Here is a 21,663-nt window from a genome sequence, read left to right as displayed (position 1 = left end):
CCAAACCAACACCTGCGATCCTTTACAAAAAGAAACCCCTCGTGGGCAAGGCCCCCGGGGTCATCCTGCGCAGGCCCAGCAGGAGATGTGCAGGCATCGGAGGGGAGCAGAGACCAGCGGTGCCAGGGCCTCCAACCCCGCTTCTCAACTCCACCCACTGGATCCCCTGCACCACCAGTCAGGGGGGACCGTCACGATATTTTAAATTGCAATTCCGTCCCAGACAGCTACCTTACACGTTGATTATCGTTGCTGGATTCTTTTTTTTAATCGCGGATCATCAGAGGGCTGACGGCATTCTCGGTCTGAGATGCATCTCATCGTTCCCCAGAGGCAGCTCAACGTGGACAGACCTGACTCACGCCAACCAAACTCACAAAAGACTGATAAATTCAAACGCCAATTTAGTTATGAATAATAAACGATGCAGCCAAGAAGCCTAAACACACACGGTCACTAGGCTGTAGGAAAGTCTACGTGGAAAGCCAAACTACTAGGACAGCAATGAAGAAAGGAGTAAGTGTCGGACGCCGAGTACCCGTGCTGGGTCTCTCAACAGAGCGATTCCCCAGGGAGGAGGGCGGGGGCGAGACGTGCCTGGGCAGAGAGGAGGCACAGCCCGGCCTGCGGGGAAACGGTGACAGCAGCAACGAGCTCACAGCGCGGGATGTGCACCCTGGGGTGGAAACGGGGCCGGGAGGGGAGCCCAGGCTGTGAGATGCCTTTACGCCACACAGAAACGTTGGGCCAAAGGCAGGAGCTCATCAGGTTTAGCGCAGAAGGCAGCTGGGGGCGGTGGAGGGGCAGTGGCCTCGCGGGCAGGAAGTCAGGCGGCCTGGGCCCTGGTCCATCCAGACGGGGACGAAGCAAAGCCAGACGGAGAGCACACGGCTTTGTGACCGACTCCCTGCCGCTCCTCAGACACGCCAGACATTTTCACCCATTTGCTCGCACCTCGATGGACCATAAATGGCAAAGGATTGGAAGTTCTACACGCCCGACATCCTCTTAATCCCCTCCTCATCCGTAAGTAGCTGATGGAAAATAATGTCTTTCTAATGGAAGAAGAAATCAGGACTCCCCCCCCAAAGCCATTCAGTTCTAGGAAAGCTCACGGAAGCAGTTTTAAAGGGGTTTACTACACATTTAGGTCGAGAAGCCTACCAAGGTACGCACAGATAGCAGGCAGCTTTTAACTTGCTTTGGGGGTTCGACTAGTTCATTGTTCTGTGCATAGGTACTAGTCTAAAACTTAGAGAAATCCATTACTTAGAAAGCAACACTGAAACACAGTAAAATCCTGGTCCCTCTACACCCTACCCGTACAAGTTATTATAAAGCTTTGTTTTCTTGCCTCTACGGAAACTAAAACATCAGTGAACAACAGAGGCAAACAGTCAGAACTGTCCCCGGAATAGGAAAAGCAGTGCAATTCCCTACTGTCTTCTAGGCATTTTCTACTTCTCCAGGGCAATATTCATCAGGGCTAAAGGACCCTTAGGTAAACTACGGAATTTGAGTGATTATGACGTGTCAGGGTAGACTCACCCTCAGTAGAAACGGCACCGCTCTGGTGAGTGACGCTGATACACGGGAGGCTCTGCACGTGCCGGAGTAGGCGGCATGTGGGGTCTCCGTACCTTCCTATCGATTTTATCATAAACCCAAAACTGCTCCAAAAAAGCCTAAAAAAACCCCTTTGAGGTAACCTCACAACTATGAAGGCATCATGGGAAAACTATGGTCAAGACTCCAAGGAGCAAAGTCACGTCTTCAAAGCACGGCTGCTGTGCCTGTAACATTATCCCGACCTACAGTTTAGCTGACTCAACTTCACCGTGAAAAAGGCGATCAGACCTAATGCAAAACCCTTCGGGAATCAAAGAGCTCTGGGAGCAGTGTCTTGGCTGAAACACAGGCATCCCCAGGCTATCCAAATGAATGCTACCTGGGGGTGGTGCTACAAGAACATAAGACAGATTGTCCAAAATGTTTTCAAAGAAAATAAAGCAAGTATGATAGAAAAAAGACAATTAAAACACCACCAAACAAAAGGTAGTGGGGTCGGTAGATAATGGCCCTCCAATATGCCCACATCCTAATCCTCAAACCTCGTAAATACGTCACCTCACGTAGCAAGGGGACTTTGGAGATTAAGGATCTTGAGATGGGGAGATGACCCTGCATTGTCCAGGTGGGTCCAACGTGATCACACGTGTCCTTATTAGACGGAGGCAGAAGGGTCAGAGTCAGAGAAGGAGCTGTGACCAAGAAGCAGAGGTCAGAGCGTGCCAGGGAGATTTAAAGACCAGAGGCTACTGGATTGAAGATGCAGAGAGGGGTCACAGGTCAAGGAAGGCAGGCACCTCCAGAATCTGGCAAAGGCCAGGATACGGATTCTCCCCAGAGCCTCCCCAAGTGACACAACCGTGCTGACACCCCGGCTTTAGTCCAGTGGGACTGACATGAGACTTCTGACCTCCAGAACTGTAAGAGAATAACTATGTCTTGTTTTAAGCCACTGGGCTTGTAGCAATTTGTTACAGCAGTCACAGGAAATTAAGATGGAGGGACGGACAGACTGTCAGTCTAGTTTTTAAGACAGTATAGAGACAAGTTGCAAATCCTGAAACATCCCTCAAACCAAAACCTTCCAGTGTGTTCAGGAACCAGAAAGTATCCCCAGAGGCTCCTCAGATCTTCGACTGGCTGAGGTGGTCCTCACCACCCTCGTCAACAGCCGGCACTGTCCAACTTTTCAGTAAGGCTGCAGGGTTAGGACTTTAAACTTTTTTTTTTAATAGAAATCTCACTTCACTCAGACCCTTGCTCTCAGCACTCCCGTCCTGTCTCTCCTCACAAGACCAGCTCAAGTCCCACCCCTTCTCCCCAGCTCAGTCCCAGGACTCGCTGACAAGCACCACGACACGCCAGCCCTGGGGATGGACCGATGGACGGGAGGCCCACGCCCCTCTCCCCTTCCCTTCCCAGGTCTCCACACCCACCAGCATGAGTTCCCCTCCGTCTCTCTCCCCCACGTGACACTTAAACAGAATGCGGAGCAGTGCAGTATCTGGACTCTATCTTGGTTCCTCAACTAGAACAAAGGCCTCTTGAGGGCAGGAAATAGATCTAAAACTAATTTTTCTGTAATTTAAGAAAATTGGAAAATGTACACAAAAGTTGTAAAACCTATTATGCACAGTTCAAAGAGTAATGAACAAAACACCCCCACAGACACCCTACTTCACAAATCAAAGCAGAGTCTTAGAAGCCCCGATGCTTCCTCCCTGGTCACATCCCCTTCTGCCACCCGGTGGTGGGGGGGGGGGGGGTGGTAATCAATCTCCTAAATTCTGATGTAATATTCCCTTGCTTCTTTTTTTTTTTTTAACAGTTGTACTATTACTGCAGCACGGATTCTGAAATATTCCGTTTTCCCTGGTTCTGACCTTTACATAAAGGAATCAAACTCCAAGTATCCTTTGGTGACTTGTTTCTTTCACTCAGCGTTGTTTTTGAGGCTCACCCACGCCTCCGCAGCTGTGGGCCGTATACTCTCACTGCCGCGCTGCCTCCCGGTACAGACACACAATTCACATAACCATTCTATTGCTGATGGGTTGTTCTCGTTGGTTGTGACTTTACAATTATGAACGGCACTGCCATGAACCTTCTCGTGCATGTCTCCTGGGCACGTGTACAAGAGTTTCTCGAAGGGATGGGCCTATGAGTCGAACTGCTGGGCCACAGGGCATCCACGCGTACAACGAGAAGCTGCCAAAGCGGCTGCACCAATTTACACGCCCACCAGCAGCAAGTGTGAGCTCATGCTGCCTCCTCTCGATGGCTGGCAACATCCAGCAGTTCACCTCCTGCCAAAGGCTGGCTGTGAAATGGGATCTCACCACGGTTTTCATTGGCATTTCCTGACTACTAATATGGTTGACTGGCACTCTTTGGATGTTTATGTGCTGTTTGTGTCTTCTCATCTATGAAATGCCTGTTCCTAGCTTTTGACGTGTTGTCTTCTTTTTCTTTCAGAGTTATAGGAATTCTTTCCATATTGTAGATACTAGTTCTCTGTACGCTTTGTCTCTTTATAGTGCTTTTGATGAACTGAATGTCTTCATATTAATGTAGTCAAACTTATCTATCTTTTCCCTGCATGGTTTGGGCTTGTCATGTTTTATTTCACAAATCCCATCCTAGTCCCAAGTCATAAAGATATTTTCCCATATTATTTTCCAAAATTTTTTTTACAGTTTTGTTTTTCAGATTTAATTCTTCAATCCTCCCACAGCCTTGTGATGGTGTGAGGCTGGGATCACATCCATCTTTACTATTCCTCCTCAGCACCTGGCATGGTGCTAAGTATATGATATTTATTTAGTAAATAGAAGAAAATAATGCTTTGTGTTCAAAGTTCAAACTTCCCTCTCGGGGAGAGAAAACTTGAGAAGCTTCTCAAACTTTGCATCAGCACTTTGACGAAGTTATTATGGGTGTATCATGACTTTCTGGAACTTCCTTACCTTCCTTTGCCAAGCTGCAGTATGCCACTACCCTGAAGTGCATGCAAAGAGCAGAGCACGGGAGTTCTCATCCAAGATCCGACAGCCCTCAGCTTCAGGTCTCCCTTTGTGCAGCGGGAATTAAAATAATGATAGCATCCACTCCTAGATATAGACCCAAGATAACCGAAGACTTAGGCTCACACAAAAACTTGTACAGCTGTGTTCATAGCAGCATTATTCACTAGCTAAAAAGTGGAAACAACCCAAATGTCCAACAACAGAGGAATGGATAAACAAAATGTGGTCTACCCACATAATGGAACACTATTCAGCAATAAAAAGAATGAAGTATGGATACATGCTATGCCACGGACAAACCTTGCGAACAGTATGCTGAGCGAAAGAAGCCAGACACAAAAGGCGACACATCATAGGATTCTATGGATATGAACTGTCCAGAAAAGGCAAATCCAGAGACAGAAAGTAGATGAGGGCTGCCACAGGACAGGGGGAGTGGGAAATGGGGAGCGACTGCTAATGGGGTGGGATTTCTTTGGGGGACGATAAGAATGTTCTGGAATTAACTAGTGGTGAGGACTGTACACCGTGAATATGCTGCTATGAGCAGTACATCTTTAAATGGCTAAAATGGTGAATTTTACGTTATGTGAATTTTATCTCAAAAAGAAAAAATCTGCTAAAAAAATACCAATTTGTTGAACTCTATACCCCTGGAACATTACTGTAGCGATTATAACCACAGACTCTGAAAATAGACATCCTGGATTCGAATCCACGCTCCCCATGTCAGAGCTGTGTGTCTTGGGTGAAGGTGACATTACTTCACCTTACATCACCTGTAAACATGGGGCTAACAGTTCCTGCCTAAGATTATAATGAGAATTAAAGTAGATCATATGTAAAAAGCACTCAGCACAGAGCCCAGAACATAACTGCTCCATAAACCTTGGCTATTAGCCACTGTAATTCAGGGTTCAACGTTAACGCTTGTCTATTTGCAGTGCTCAGGGTTAAAACGGAGAGCTGGCTTTATGCAAGAGACTCCGCTAAGTGCTTTATTCCTATCATCGGACTTGCCCTCTCATCAACCTTACGAGGCAGAGTTTTAATCGTTCCCAGTTTACAGACAGGGAAACTGAGGCTTACCGAGGTAAAGTGAAGAAATGGGCTGTGGGCATTCAGATCAAGGTCTACGAAAGTCCTGAGCCCTGGCTGGCGACGCCCACTGTAAGACCCCCAGGCAGGCATCCTGCTAGCATAACCGAGAGGGCCGCTGGGTTTGGCTTCAAGCGCCGGTCTGTGTCTGGACTGCACGTTCCTTTGGAACAGCGACAGCCTCACTGGTCTCCAGAACCCTTCCCCTCCAGCACCGGGCAGGGCCGAACAAACGACCGCCGCTGGGGAACTGGTGGGGCCCTTTCTCCAAGAGCTCCCTTATTGTGAATTACTTCTACTTCAGAACAAAGACGACGACAACCAATCCCACTCAGACCAAGTCCTTTGGAAACGACAATAAAGAAGCACAAAGGGGTGATCTTCAGAGCCTCGTGCGGAGCACCTGGGTCAGGTCTGGGAAAGAGTGGGGCCCGCGCTCGGGGTGGCTGGGGCCCCAGGTCAGCCGGGTCCTGGGGGAGGGGCGGGCCCAGAAAAGGGAGTCCCGTGTGGGTGCAACGCCGGGACGGAGCTGTGGAAGGGGCGCTCTGGGGGCACACTCTGGAAGGAAGGACGCTGGGGGCGGGGTCCGAGGGAAGGGAGGGACGAAAGGGTCCGGGAGGCCTGGGTGTCTCGGCGCTGAGGGCACTAGTCCAGGGGGGCGTGGTGGGGCGCAGAAGGAGGGGCCGGGCCGAAGTCCCAGTGGGCGCCGAGGGAGACCAGGAGGGTCCGGGGCCCAGGGCCCGGCGTGGGGGGCGCGGTACCTGCAGAGGCGACGCAGTCTCGGAGCCGGTCCCACCAAAGACGCTCGGCCACCGCCCCCGTCACCGCCGCCGCAGCTACCGCGGGCCGCGCCCCCACGTGACCCGCGCACGCGCTGGGGGCGGGGCCGTTACGGGACCCGCCCCCGGCGTCCCGAGTGCGAGTGCGCAGCGGTTGCCGGGGGGACCAGGGAAGCGTAGGGCTGCCAACGACGCAGACGCAGACGCAGAGTGGCCTGGCGGGCTGGAGGACATAGTGATCCCACACAACCGGGCGTCCCCACTGCTACGGGGTGTTCCGTGTTTCCGGAATAAACGTGCACCGCGAGGCCTCGCAGCCCGTGGCGGACGGGGGAGCGGAGCAGGACTGCGCGCGGGAGCCGGGCTTGGAGCCAGCCATGGAGGAGTCGGCGGGTGACCACGGGAACGCAGGCCAAGGGGGCCGCAAGGAAGGTGCCGACAGCCGCCCCAGGGAGGCGAGGGGGGCGACGGGCTGCGCCCCAGCACCACACACCTAGTCTTCACAGCCAGCAGTAATAATAATAATAATAATGGCGACCCACACTTACTAAACGATGCGTGCCGTGCGCTCACTGCCTTCGAGCCATACGCCCTCGCTCTGCGGTAGGCACTCCTCTCCCCGTTTCATACAGATGAGGAACCTGGAACTTAAAGAGGTTATAGAACTTGCTCCAAACAGATTACCCTCAGCCAGTCAATGACAGAACAGACTCACGCCTGGACAGTCTGACTCCAGAGCCCAAGCCCTCACTGAACACACCATTCTCCCCACCGCCCAACTTTTTAATGTTTTGAATGTTTCCCTTTATTGCCGGCACCATGTAAGATCAAAGGCTCTCTCCCCCTCTAGACGGCAAGCTATGTCAGGGCAGGACATCCTGATTGAACTGGCAGTGGCCGGTCCAGTGCCTGATCTGTGGTAGACAGAGTGAATGACAAGCTGGTGCTTCTGACGTGACTCCTCAACAAAGTTTTCCGGAATGGGCTTAGAAAACAGCCTCCGCTCCTGCTTGGCTTGGACTGTAAGGGAAACTTTTTAGGGACTGGTAAAGAAGCTACTTGATTTGTGTCTCATTTTCTGAACCCAGCCAACAAATATATCTTGAGCATTGACTGTCCAGGCAAGCCCTGTAAGAGTTGCTGTAGGGAAGCCATGTTGCTCTGTGCACAGACACAGGTTTGAGGCCCCTCCTGCTGGGTTCACACTACCCCTCTGCAACTTGCCGGCTTTATGGCTGTTTGCCCAGAGCTTAAGCTCTCCATGGGGCACTCTCCTGTTTTGCAAGCGAGATAGCTGTAATTAGAGTGTCTGGCATACGTTGGGCCAGTAATAAATGGTAGTTCTTGCTATTAATATAACCAATCAATTATTATGTATATTGAGCACCTAGTCTTTCTTCCACAAACCTGTATCTCGTGCCTCTTGTGGCTGGGCATTGTATGCAGTGGGAAATGGGAAATTATAAGATACAGTCCCACACACGGAGTGTTGAATCTCATTCGGTAGTCCACAGGGACACCCAGAGAGCAGCAGCAAACAGCCCTTAAGATTAAGTGCATTTGAATCAGCCAATTTTGATTGACCTTTAAAGAAAAATAAGTGCATTTGAACGTGTTCATTTTCTTTCTACCAAAGATATTCCCATCATTTTTGTTTCTTCTTGTGTGTTTTTTGAGAGCTTTTTTTAAAATTGAAGTATAGTTGACTTATAATATTATATTAGTTTAGGTGTACAACATAATGATTCAAAATTTTTATAGATTATATGCCATTTACAGTTACTATAAAATATTGGCTGTATTCCCTATGCTGTACAATACATCCTTGTAGCTTATTTATTTTATAGAGGGCAGTTTATATTTCTTAATCCCCTACCTCTATCTTGGTCCTCCCTCCTTTTTTGAGAACTTTTTAAAAAGAACAGAGAACATTATAACAAACACCCGTGTATCGCCACCGAGAATTGAAAATGATTAGCATTTTAATCACATGTACCTGAAGTCTTTTTTTAAAGAAATAAAACATTTCAGATAAACTTGATGTTTTTTTGCCCTACCCCACCTCTATTCCTAGTCCCATTACCTTCTCCCCGCCTCCAGAATTTTGTGTGGGTTCTTTCAATCTCGTCTGTCTCTCTCCCTATCTATCTCCCTATCGATCTATCTATCCTTAAACAATGCGTAGCATAGGTTTGTGTGGGTTTGATTTATGTAAATGATATCCTGTGCTTATTATGAAACTTGCTTTTTTCACTCCATATGTGTTTCTGCGAATTATCCATATTGATTGACGTAGCTCCAGTGCATTCTATTCCAAGGCAGAATAATAATCTGTTGCTTTATTTAACCAGTCCCTATGGATGAACATTTGCATTGTTAATAGGTTTTGGCTGTTACAAGTAACGCAGAAGTGAATATCTTTGCACACGTCTCCGTGTCCAGCTGTACAAGAGGTTGTATCAAAGATCTGCCTAGAAGTGAAATTTTCATAGTCCTTATCAGTGCTTTAAAAATCACTGTGATACATTTAAAGAGTACCGGTTCCATGCTAAAAGCGGACAGTTATTCATCAGGTTGAAATTGGGGGACATTTTTTATACATTTCTCGATCTCTATAGAACCAGTCTCTTATTTTACAGAAATTAATGATCCTAAGGAAACACACGTGGGTCCTTCGGACACTTCCTACCTCAGCGAGCAGAAACACAGTGGTGATAGCTGGTCAGATGGTCGCTTAGCACACCAAAGAGACGACAAAGAAGATCGTGGCCCCAGGTACGTGGGTGTGCTGTTGCCACTCACAGCACGCTTTTACCCTCTTAAGGTGGATGTGATAATCACCCCTTTGTCCAGATGAGGAACTTGAGGCTCATAGAGATTAAATAGTCGGCCCCATGTCTGAGGATTAGTCTCAGAGTCAGGATGGCGTTGCTCTCTGGCATAACTAACCACGATCTATACAACGTTAATACTGGACCTGGAGAGAGAGAAACATGAGTAGTTCTTGATGACACAAAGGTATTTCTATTAGAACACACTTTGCAGTTTTTGAGAAGGCTGAAAGTCACAATATTGGATGAGGCCTTGAAAGCTATAAACAAAGTCATTGGGCATATAGAATATTGTGGAATTTGTGGACGGAATGGGTGTGGCAAAGAATTTATGGGATGTATTTTACAGCTGACAAATTGAAATAAATTTCTTGTTCACGTTTTTCATTCAACAGAATGACTAAAAATTTTCTACAAAAACTGTGCAAGAAGCACAAGCTTTATATTACCCCAGCACTGAACGATACGCTGTATTTACACTATAAAGGTAAGGGTCCGGTGGAGGAGCTACCTCATGTCAGGTGGAAAGACTCTAGTGGTGTTAAGAATTACTCGCAGGGATCATCTGGTGTTCTTAACTTACATTTAAGTAGAAATTTCAGAGCTTAGTGGAGACGCATGGAAAAGCAATAATATTCCTTTGAAGAAAAAGTCTTAACGTGACTGGAGTTAATATGGGTTCAAGGGAAACACATTGGTATCTTTTATTTATATTTGCTAAAGGACTCATACTCTTTCGAACCAGTAGCTACTTGTAAATACTTTGGGCTTGGGAGGGTTACGTTGTGAAGGACTGTGTCGGTGTCCAGTATCACACATAAACTTAAGTTCAGGTTCATAGACGGGGCTATTCCAGCAATGAGGAAGCAGAATGATAACTCCCAACCCTGTGCTGAGTTTGGGATGGCCACCCTGCTTCATCGGACCATCTTTATGTTCATTTGTTCAGTAAATGTTTACTGAGAGCCTTCTGTGTGCCCGGCAAGTGCTGAAGATACAGAGACGGGTATGGTAAAGGTGCTTTTGGCGTCTTGGGGGATAGGGCGGCCACTGTGAGAAGGTTCAGGGAGATTCACAGAGGGCTCCAGCAGCACAACTACTTTAAAGGTGTGGAACGACCCCTAACTGGTCTCCTCACCTCCACGTTGCCCCCTCCAAAACCCTCCACCCAACGTCTAGGTGTAACAGTGATAAGATGACTTAGGAGGGCAGACCCCAGAGGACCAATATTTAAGAGGTGGGAAGAAGAAGAAGACCCAGTGGGTTAGACCAAGTAGAAAGAGTCGGAGAGGTGGAAGAATTAGGAGAGAGATATGCCTATATTATCTACTGCTGCCAAACAAATTATCCCCAAACTTACCAACTTAAAAAAATTATTATTATTTTTATCTGATACTGTTTCTGAGGGTCAGGAATCTGGGAAATGACTTAGCTGGGTGGTTCTGCCCTCACCGTTGCTATTACCCTTTTTTAATAAAAACTTTTGGTTAAAACTTTTCAGGCAACAAAACAAATGGCTTTGAAAAAGTTTTGGTACTAGCAGGTGCGCCGTGAATTACAAATCTATAATGAGTCACTCGAGGAAACAAAAATGTTTGTTTTCCTCACCTTAAATGTGGCTCATGAAACTGAAAAATACCGTAAAACCAGACCCGAAGTTTGGACGGGCTTCAGGTACAGCTGGATCCTGGTGCTCACCACGTATCTTCACGAGGCTGTTTCTCCCCTTTCCTTGGCCCTGCTTTCCCTGGTGCTCATTCATTTCAGACAGGTCACCCCTCACTTCCCCCCACTCCCGGGCGAGAAGGGAAGGTGGCTGCTCCAGTGTTGGGCTCTACCCTACCAGGCCGGCAATTCTCGCAGAGAGTTACCGCTCTCCAGTGGAGCCAGCAAAGCTCCCCAGGATTCATGAAGGTTGGCTCCACTTGGCTAAGCGTGACCAGCTCCCTGCAGAGAGCCAAGGGGTAGTATCAGGACAGGGATGTCCCTCCGAAGAGGCCGTGGTGTGAGTGAGGAAGGAGGTGTGGATGCTGGGCAGGTAGGCAAACAAGAGGGTGGCCCCTGTGCCTCTGAGCGCGTGGAAGCGTAACCAACTGCCCCTTCCTCCCCACTAGGCTTTGGCCGCATCGAGAACTTGGAAGAGTACACAGGGCTGCGTTGTCTCTGGCTGGAGTGCAACGGAATACGGAAAATCGAGAACCTAGAGGCCCAAACGGAACTGCGATGCCTCTTCTTGCAAGTGAACTTGCTCTGTAAGGTCGAGAACCTAGAACCTCTGCAGAAACTGGATGCTCTCAACGTCAGCAACAATTACATCAAGACCATTGAAAACCTCTGTACGAAGGCCCCGCCGTGGCGGGGCGGGGCGGGGCGGGGGTGGGCGTTCTCTAGGCCCCCGCGTCCACCACCGTTTCCTAGCGGAGGTTCGTAACACCCTTCTCCACCCGTGTCACTTACCCCCTGCCGACCTCCCCTTCCAGCCTGCCTGCCGGTCCTCAACACGCTCCAGATGGCCCACAACCACTTAGAGACCGTGGAAGACGCTCAGCATCTCAAGGAGTGTTTGAAGCTCTGTGTCCTTGACCTTTCCCACAACAAGCTGAGTGACCCGGAGATCCTGAGCATCCTCGAGAGCATGCCCGACTTGGTAAAACACACACACGCACGCAACTTGCGTTACCTTGTGTTCTGCAGACAGCAAATCTGTCTTCTCTTTCCCCTCCCTCCCCTCCCCCTTCCTCTCCCCCTGCTTTCTTAACACGCATCACACGTTCTTTTTCCCTCTCTGTATTTCTAGCTGGAGTGTTTGAAGTGCCAGGTGCCGCTATCGTTTCACCCATGAATATTTCAGGGTGTATTCTTGACAGACAAGGACTTTTTCAAAGCACCATCGCAATACTGCTATTATATCTAAAACATTATCAGAATGACAGTTAATAACCAGTCCATATTCAGTGTTCCCCACTTGTCTCAAAAATGCGCTTTGACTGTTGGGTTTTGCAAATCCAAACCAGATCCACACATCGTATTTGGATTATGCACCTCTCAAATCTCTCGATCTATCACAGTCTCCCCTTGGCTGTTTTCCCCCACCCCCATAAATCTGTTGAGGAAACCAGGTCCCTCCTCTGGCTGCCAGCCACTTCCTGGATTCAGTTGACTGCACCCTCATGGTGTGGTTTAACGTGTTCTGCTGTCCCCAGTATCTCTTGTAAAATGATGATGATGGAGCCAGAGACCTGATCAGATCCAGGCTCAGAATATAACTTTGAGGTTTGCTGTTGCATCAATCAGGGCACCTGTAAGTCTGGTTGCCTCTCTTTTTGTAACTTTAAGCTTGACTCGTGGCTTTGGCTGCTGTCAATCAGACCCAGCCTTCATGAAGTCCCTCATCAACCCTTCCCCTGATTGTTCCTGCAGCTCCCGATGCACGTTGCCTCCATGTGTGATTTCGTTAGGGGTCACCCAGTGACCATATTCTAAGTGTCTTATTCCTTCTGCACCTATTAGCTGGAATGCTTCCACAAAGAGCAGTTTTGCTCATCAATTCATGCCTCCCTAATATAAAGTGCATATAGAAAAGGCTGGGATAGGGACTTCCCTGGTGGCGCAGTGGGTAAGACTCCGTGCTCCCAATGCAGGGGGCCTGGGTTCGATCCCTGGTCAGGGAACTGGATCCCACATGCATGCCGCAACTAAGAGTGCACACGCCACAGCTAAGGAGCCAGTGAGCTGCAACTAAGGAGCCCGTGAGCCGCAACTAAGGAGCCCACCTGCCACAACTAAGACCCAGTGCAACCAAATAAATAAATAAATATTTTTTAAAAAAGAAAGAAAAAGCTAGGATAAACGCTTGTCGGTTTTTTTTCTTTTTATGTATTCCTTTTCAGAGAAATGAGTCAAGAACGTAGGAACCTCTAAAGGTGACAATGAGGTTGAACCTCTAAAGGTTCACGTTTTCATCGCGAACACAAAGATTTACAGATACAGTATTTGACATGACTTCACCCGTGCTGTCATTTTAATTTGGGGTGATTGAATGGTCCCATCTTCTGGCCTGTGGCAGCCCCTCCAGGCGGCTCCTGTGTCCTCTGGACTCAACTCCAGCAGCCTTTGACGACTTCCTTGCTTTTTAGTGTATATGTGTTGTCATGTGAACTAGGAAAAAATATTCCGAGTAGCACACAAAAAACTTGAGTTCACTGTTTACTGCTTAGGGTGTGGATAAGAAGGAAAAAGTGAGTCCATTTAAAGAAAAACAGTAAGCAAATCATAGTTCAAGAACAATCTGTAGAGCAGACTGTCACCAAAGACTAATTTAGAATTTATATTATCACCAGTATATGGTGATAATATAAAGCTGTATTATAATACCTTTTTTTGGCCTGGCTGCCATAACAAAGTACCAGACTGAGTGGCTTAAACAACAGAAATTTATTTTCTCATGATTCTGGAGGCTAGAAGTCCGAGGTCAAGGTGTCAGCAGGCTTGATTTCTCCTGAGACCTCTCTCCTTGGCATGTCGACGGCCGTCTTCTCCCTGGGTCCTCACATGGCCTTCTCGGTGTGTGTCTCTGTGTCCTAATCTCCTCTTCTTACAAGGACCTATTGGATCATGCCCCACCCTAATGACATCATTTAATCTTAATCACCTCTTCAAAGACCCTGTCTCCACATACAGTCACATTCTGAGGCGCTGGGGGTTAGGACTTCAGCATATGAGCTTGCTGGGGGGGTGCAATTCAATCCATAACAAGAACAGTCTGCCTCATGGTTGTTTTGTGATGGCTTTTACATTCTCCATACACACGCAGCCCTTTAGCCCCTGTCCCTGGGGCACATTGCTCCCCCCACTCAGCCCCACAGAACAGGTCACTTGAACCAGTGTATTTATTTTCCTGAACACGAAAAATCACTTTAGATATGAAAAACATTTCACCAGTTCAGGCAAACCGATGTTAAATGTTTCACCCACATGTCACCTTGACCATTCACCTTCTTGAGTTTCATCGGCAGGAGGGGAGGTGACAGTATTTAAAGAGGGGGGGAGGACGGCGCACTGGCACTGCTGTGTCACTTTCCCTTTCCTGGTCCCAACTTGACATCCGGGAGACCTGTAAGCCTGGCAGTAGATAAGCAGGCACTTTGCATCCTATCCCCTCAGTCACCACTTCTTATCTGTCTAGCTGCTGTGTACATTTTCTTAAAATGGGTCCTGGCTGGGAAGGACAGAAAACGATCAACTGGAGATTAATTTCAGTAAAAGAGATTGGGCGAGCAAAACTAATGCAATCACCGCCCTTGGGCAAAGGCCTCAGGAAGTGTTTTCCAATATTGTTCTGGAAGGACGATGAGGGTTAGGATCTGAAGTTCAAGTGTAATAGAAGAAAGGGCTGCCCAATTCTCGGGACAGTTCTGATGGCGGAGAAACAAAGACAGCCTCTGCCTTCTCTGATACCGTCTTCATGATTTGATGTTGACACTCCCTGTTTATTTATTTTCAGAGCACTGCACATATTAACTGTTTTAATCGCATCCATTTTTCAGTGATTAACGTGGTTCTGCCTGTGTGCTTCCAGCGTGTACTGAATTTGATGGGAAACCCAGTGACTAGGAACATCCCTAATTATCGAAGGACAGTCACTGTTCGACTAAAACATTTAACATACCTGGATGATAGACCAGTTTTTCCAAAGGACAGGTAAGGAAACGAAACGCCTTTTGATCATACTTAACAGGTAATAGTTGAGCATGCTCAATATTAAACTTTTAAAAATTTCTGATTTTTGAGCATTTCCACACATCATTAAATATTCCAGTGAAATAGGTTTAATGGCTTACATGATTGTTTATAATAGGAAATTCCGTCTTTGAGCACTTATTCATAGATTTTTCATAATCCTTTGATAATTATCCTTCTATATAAGTCTCTGATCTCGTGGCCGGTTATTTCCTTAGGATGGAACCCTGAGTTGTATTATTGGATTAAAGACTGTGGTTTGAGACTTTTAAAAGGTGTTTAAAAATATTTTCTAATTGTTTTCTAGAATGTTTGTATCAACTTATAACTTCCCCAGACACAGCCATGTAAAAAAAAAAAACAAAAACCATTGCCAGGCCAATTGATGAGTGAAGGTGGGACCTCGTTTTATTTATTTAATTTTTATTCATTTATTTATTTTTTTGGCTGCATTGGGTCTTTGTTGCTGCACGCGGGCTTTCTCTAGTTGCGGTGAGCAGGGGCTACTCTTCATTGCAGTGTGCGGGCTTCTCATCGCGGTGGCTTCTCTTGTTGCAGAGCACAGGCTCTAGGGCACAAAGGCTTCAGTAGTTGTGGCACATGGGCTCAGTAGTTGTGGCTCGCGGGCTCTAGAGCGCAGGCTCGGTAGTTGTGGCGCATGGGCTTAGTTGCTCCGCGGCATGTGGGAGTTGCTCCGCGGCATGTGGGATCTTCCCGGTCCAGGGCTCGAACCCATGTCCACTGCATTGGCAGGCAGATTCTTAACCACTGTGCCACCAGGGAAGTCCCAGTACCTCGTTTTAAATTTGCATTTTTGGGTAACTGATGAAGTTGGTCATTTTTACTACCTTTGTTGGGCATTTATGTTTCCTTCTCTATGAGTATTGCATTCATGATTTCTTCCCAGTTTCCTTTTGGGGGGATGCTTTTTCTTACTGATTCATAAGAGCTCTTTGCATATCGAGAATATTGAACCCGGGACTGCCATGTGTATCATCACTGCTTTTATCTGGGTTTTTAATTTACCTTTTTTTTTCTTTTTGGCTGCGCCTCGTGGCTTGTGGGATCTTAGTTCCCCGACCAGAGATCAAACCCTCGCCCTCGGCAGTGAAAGCACAGAGTCCTAACCACTGGACTTCCAGGAAATTCCCTTAATTTACCTTTTGATTGAGGTCACTATTCATTCATTCCAGCTTAGAATAAAACCTCAGTAACTGGGATGGCCTGAAGGGAAGTGCATATCTGAATTTTCCAACACTTAAAAGGAAACGTAGCTGGTAGTGTGTTTTTGGACTCACAGATTTTAGTCAAACTAACACAGATTTCAGTCGGAAGGGAGAGCCTCCACTTGGACCAGGTAAGAGAACCAGGATCCCTGCTTTTGGGCAGTCAGGCCGAGATGCATCCGTTTCCCCAGCACCGAGCCCTGGGTGTTCAGGGGGATGGCGGGAGGGCAGGGCCTGCGGGCGGACCTCCAAGCCCAGCTCTGCAGCTGTGGGTCCTGTGCCCATGGCTGAGCGCCAACCTCCCCAGCTTCAGGTTCCTCATCCGGAAAGTGGGGACAATACCGACCGCGGGGTCCTTGTGAGTATCCGTTAGTATCACGTGGGACTTAAGCAGGTACCAGCTGGTAGGAGGAGGGAACCAGCGGGAGGGGCTGTCCCGGAGGATTGTGAGTCCCCACACTGCAGCAGTGCCGCCCAGCAGGAAAGTGTAAACAGGGACCTGAGCTGGGCCCTCAGCAGGGAGACCCCCGCCCTGGACGGTGCAGCATGACTTCTCTTCAGGAGTTGGGTTCACCTGGGTTTGAAGCCTCATTCCAGCACTCTCTAGCTGTTCCACACTGGGCCCTTGATGTTCTCTCCACCTGGGATGCTCTTCACAGGTGTTTGCAGGTGTCTGCTCACCTGTCATCTTCTGAAGAGCTCCATGAGTGTGACCACCTATCTAAGTAGCACCTTTGCCACTTCCACCTGCTGTCTCTTCAGCCTGATTTCTCAAGACACATCCACCTCTGACATACTTGTTTCCCCATAAAAGGGCAGCTCTAACAGAGCAAGCGATGTCATCTCTTATGTTACCTGCTGTATCCCCAGCCTTTAGAACAGTTCACCCATTTCAAGTGTACAATTCAGTGGTTTTTTCAGTATGTTCATAGAGTTGTCCAACCACACCCCACAATCAATTTTAGAATATTTTTATCACCTCAAAAAGTAACCCTTACTTATTAGCAGTCACTCCGCAACCCCGCTCTGCCAGCCCCTGGCAATCACAAATCTACTCTCTATCTCTCTGGATTTGCCTATTCTGGGCATTTCCTATAAATGGAGTCATACGCTATGTGGTCTTTTGTGAATGGCTTCTTTCACTGAGCATATTTTAAAGGTTCACCCACACTGCAGCCTGTGTCAGTAAAGACTTCCAAAATAATGCTGTGAAATAATATTCCATTTGGAAAGCCCACATTTTTTTTGTTTTTTTTTCATACAGCAGGCTCTTATTACTTATCCATTTTATACACATTAGTGTGTATATGTCAATCCCAATCTCCCAATTCATCACGCCACCACCACCCCCTGGCTTTCCCCCCTTGGTGTCCATATGTTTGTTCTCTACATCTGTGTCTCTATTTCTGCTTTGCAAACCGGTTCATCTGTACCGTTTTTCTAGATTCCACATATATGCGTTAATACACGATATTTGTTTTTCTCTTTCTGACTGACTTCACTCTGTATGACAGCCTCTAGCTCCATCCACGTCTCAACCAATAACCCAATTTCATTCCTTTTTATGGCTGAGTCATATTCCATTGTATATATGTACCACAACTTCTTTATCCATTCGTCTGTCGATGGGCATTTAGGTTGCTTCCATGACCTGGCTATTGTAAATAGTGCTGCAATGAACATTGGGGTGCATGTGTCTTTTTGAATTGTGGTTTTCTCTGGGTATATGCCCAGTAGTGGGATTGCTGGATCATATGGTAACTCTTTTTAGTTTTTTGGTTTTTTTTTTTTTTAATTATTTATTTATTTATTTATTTTTGGTTGTGTTGGGTCTTCGTTTCTGTGCGAGGGCTTTCTCCAGTTGTGGCAAGCGGGGGCCACTCTTCATCGCGGTGCGCGGGCCTCTCACTATCGTGGCCTCTCTTGTTGCGGGGCACGGACTCCAGACGCGCAGGCTCAGTAACTGTGGCTCACGGGCCCAGTTGCTCCGCGGCATGTGGGATCTTCCCAGACCAGGGCTCGAACCCGTGTCCCCTGCATTGGCAGGCAGATTCTCAACCACTGCGCCACCAGGGAAGCCCTATTTTTAGTTTTTTAAGGCACCTCCATACTGTTCTCCATAGTGGCTGTATCAATTTACATTCCCACCAACAGTGCAAGAGGGTTCCCTTTTCTCCACACCTTCTCCAGCATTTGTTGTTTGTAGATTTTCTGATGAAGCCCATTCTAACTGGTGTGAGGTGATACCTCATTGTACTTTTGATTTGCATTTCTCTAATAAGTAGTGATGTTGAGCAGCTTTTCATGTGCTTCTTGGCCATCTCTATGTCTTCTTTGGAGAAATGCCTATTAAGGTCTTCTGCCCATCTTTAGATTGGGTTGTTTGTTTTTTTAATATTGAGCTGCATGAGCTGTTTATATATTTTGGAGGTTAATCCTTTGTCCGTTGATTCGTTTGCAAATGTTTTCTCCCATTCTGGAGGATTGTCTTTTCGTCTTGTTTATAGTTTCCTTTGCTGTGCAAAAGCTTTTAAGTTTCATTAGGTCCCATTTGTTTATTTTTGTTTTTATTTCCATTACTCTAGGAGGTGGATCAAAAAAGATCTTGCTGTGATTTATGTCAAAGAGTGTTCTTCCTGTGTTTTCCTCTAAGAGTTTTACAGTGTCTGGTCTTACATTTAGGTCTCGAATCCATTTTGAGTTTATTTTTGTGTGTGGTGTTAGGGAGTGTTCTAATTTCATTCTTTTCCATGTAGCTGTCCAGTTTTCCCAGCACCACTTATTGAAGAGACTGTCTTTTCTCCACTGTGTATCCTTGCCTCCTTTGTCATAGATTAGTTGACCATAGGTGCATGGGTTTATCTATGGGCTTTCTATCTTGTTCCATTGATCTATATTTCTGTTTTTGTGCCAGTACCATATTGTCTTGATTACTGTAGCTTTGTAGTATAGTCTGAAGTCAGGTAGTCTGATTCCTCCAGCTCCGTTTTTTTCCCTCAAGACTGCTTTGGCTATTTGGGATCTTTTATGTCTCCATACAAATTTTAAGATTTTTTGTTCTAGTTCTGTAAAAAATGCCATTGGTAATTTGATAGGGATTGCATTGAATCTGTAGATTGCTTTGGGTAGTATAGTCGTTTTCACAATATTGATTCTTCCAATCCAAGAACATGGTATATCTCTCCATCTGTTGGTATCATCTTTAATTTCTTTCATCAGTGTCTTATAGTTTTCTGCATACAGGGCTTTTGTCTCCCTAGGTAGGTTTATTCCTAGGTATTTTATTCTTTTTGTTGCAGTGGTAAATGGGAGTGTTTCCTTAATTTCTCTTTCAGATTTTTCATCATTAGTGTATAGGAATGCAAGAGATTTCTGTGCATTAATTTTGTATCCTGCAACGTTACCAAATTCATTGATTAGCTCTAGTAGTTTTCTGGTGGCATCTTTCGGATTCTCTATGTATAGTATCATGTCATCTGCAAACAGTGACAGCTTTACTTCTTCTTTTCCAATTTGTATTCCTTTTATTTCTTTTTCTTCTCTGATTGCCGTGGCTAGGACTTCCAAAACTATGTTGAATAACAGTGGTGAGAGTGGACATCCTTGTCTCGTTCCTGATCTTAGAGGAAATGCTTCCAGTTTTTCACCATTGAGAATGATGTTTGCTGTGGGTTTGTCGTATATGGCCTTTATTATGTTGAGGTAGGTTCCCTCTGTGCCCACTTTCTGGAGAGTTTTTATCAGAAATGGGTGTTGAATTTTGTCAAAAGCTTTTTCTGCATCTATTGAGATGATCATATGGTTTCTATTCTTCAGTTTGTTAATATGGTGTATCACATTGATTGATTTGCATATATTGAAGAATCCTTGCATCCCTGGGATAAATCCCATTTGATCGTGGTGTATGATCCTTTTAATGTGTTGTTGGGTTCTGTTTGCTAGTGTTTTGTTGAGGATTTTTGCATCTATATTCATCAGTGATATTGGTCTGCAATTTTCTTTTTTTGTGGTATCTTTGTCTGGTTTTGGTTTCAGGGTGATGGTGGCCTCATAGAATGAGTTTGGGAGTGTTCCTTCCTCTGCAATTTTTTGGAAGAGTTTGAGAAGGATGGGTGTTAGCTCTTCTCTAAATGTTTGATAGAATTCACCTGTGAAGCCATCTGGTCCTGGACTTTTGTTTGTTGGAAGATTTTTAATCACAGTTTCAATTTCATTACTTGTGATTGGTCTGTTCATATTTTCTGTTTCTTCCTGGTTCAGTCTTGGAAGGTTATGCCTTTCTAAGAGTTTGTCCATTTCTTCCAGGCTGTCCATTTTATTGGCATACAGTTGCTTGTAGTAGTCTCTTAGGATGCTTTGTATTTCTGCGGTGTCTGTTGTAACTTCTCCTTTTTCATTTCTGATTTTATTGATTTGAGTCCTCTCCTTCTTTTTCTTGATGAGTCTGTCTAATGGTTTATCAATTTTGTTTATCTTCTCAAAGAACCAGCTTTTCGTTTCATTGATCTTTGCTATTGTTTTCTTTGTTTCTATTTCATTTATTTCTGCTCTGATCTGTATGATTTCTTTCCTTCTAGTAACTATGGGGTTTGTTTGTTCTTTCTCTAGTTCCTTTAGGGATAAGGTTAGATTGTTTGAGATTTTTCTTGTTTCTTGAGGTAGGCCTGTATAGCTATAAACTTCCCTCTTAGAACTGCTTTTGCTGCATCCCATAGGTTTTGGATCATCGTGTTTTCATTGTCATTTGTTTGTAGGTATTTTTTGATTTCCTCTTTGATTTCTTCAGTGATCTCTTGGTTATTTAGTAACGTATCGTTTAGCCTCCATGTGTTTGTGTTTTTTACATTTTTTTCCCTGTGATTCATTTCTAATCTCATAGCATTGTGGTCAGAAAAGATGCTTGATATGATTTCAATTTTCTTAAATTTACTGAGGCTTGATTTGTGACCCAAGATGTGATCTATCCTGGAGAATGTTCCATGTGCACTTGAGAAGAAAGTGTAATCTGCTGTTTTCCGATGGAATGTCCTGTAAATGTCAGTTAAACCTATCTGGTCTATTGTGTCTTTTAAAGCTTGTGTTTCCTTATTAATTTTCTGTCAGGATGATCTGTCCATTGGTGTAAGTGAGGTGTTAAAGTCCCCCACTATTAGTGTGTTACTGTCGATTTCCTCTTTTAAAGCTGTTAGCAGTTGCCTTATGCATTGAGGTGCTCCTATGTTGGGTGCATATATAATTGTTGTATCTTCTTCTTGCGTTGATCCCTTGATCACTATATAGTGTCCTTCCTTGTCTCTTGTAACGTTCTTTAAAGTCTGTTTTATCTGAAATGAGTATTGCTACTCCAGCCTTCTCTTGATTTCCATTTGCATGTACTATCTTTTTCCATCCCCTC

General features: G+C 46.0%; 2 protein-coding genes across 8 annotated transcripts in view; one reads left to right on the top strand and one right to left on the bottom strand.

Moving 5' to 3' along the window:
• The window catches only part of HSDL1 (hydroxysteroid dehydrogenase like 1), a 17,449-nt gene extending 10,412 nt beyond the window's left edge, over positions 1-7,037 (bottom strand). For 2 of the 7 annotated variants that reach the window (XM_068529128.1, XM_068529123.1), the window contains exon 1: positions 6,455-6,535. Coding sequence is in view for 1 of the 7 variants with exons in the window: in XM_068529122.1 (XP_068385223.1) it covers positions 4,536-4,578 (43 nt within the window). In the remaining 6 variants the exon portion in view is untranslated. Of the gene's footprint in view, positions 1-231; positions 384-4,535; positions 4,615-6,454; positions 6,543-7,020 lie in introns of those variants that run through there. The other 5 variants (XM_068529124.1, XM_068529125.1, XM_068529126.1 and 2 more) reach the window with 5 other exon arrangements.
• The window catches only part of DNAAF1 (dynein axonemal assembly factor 1), a 27,303-nt gene continuing 12,322 nt past the window's right edge, over positions 6,683-21,663 (top strand). Inside the window, exons 1-6 of the mRNA XM_068529121.1 lie at positions 6,683-6,904; positions 9,112-9,247; positions 9,699-9,790; positions 11,418-11,639; positions 11,784-11,950; positions 14,882-15,003. Of these exons, the coding sequence (XP_068385222.1) occupies positions 6,850-6,904; positions 9,112-9,247; positions 9,699-9,790; positions 11,418-11,639; positions 11,784-11,950; positions 14,882-15,003 (794 nt within the window). The 5' untranslated portion in view covers positions 6,683-6,849. The remainder of the gene's footprint in view (positions 6,905-9,111; positions 9,248-9,698; positions 9,791-11,417; positions 11,640-11,783; positions 11,951-14,881; positions 15,004-21,663) is intronic.

The sequence above is a fragment of the Eschrichtius robustus genome, chromosome 19 (assembly GCF_028021215.1).
Source record: "Eschrichtius robustus isolate mEscRob2 chromosome 19, mEscRob2.pri, whole genome shotgun sequence".
In the NCBI taxonomy this organism is placed as follows: domain Eukaryota; kingdom Metazoa; phylum Chordata; class Mammalia; order Artiodactyla; family Eschrichtiidae; genus Eschrichtius; species Eschrichtius robustus.
This window is presented reverse-complemented; position numbering and strand designations above follow the sequence as displayed.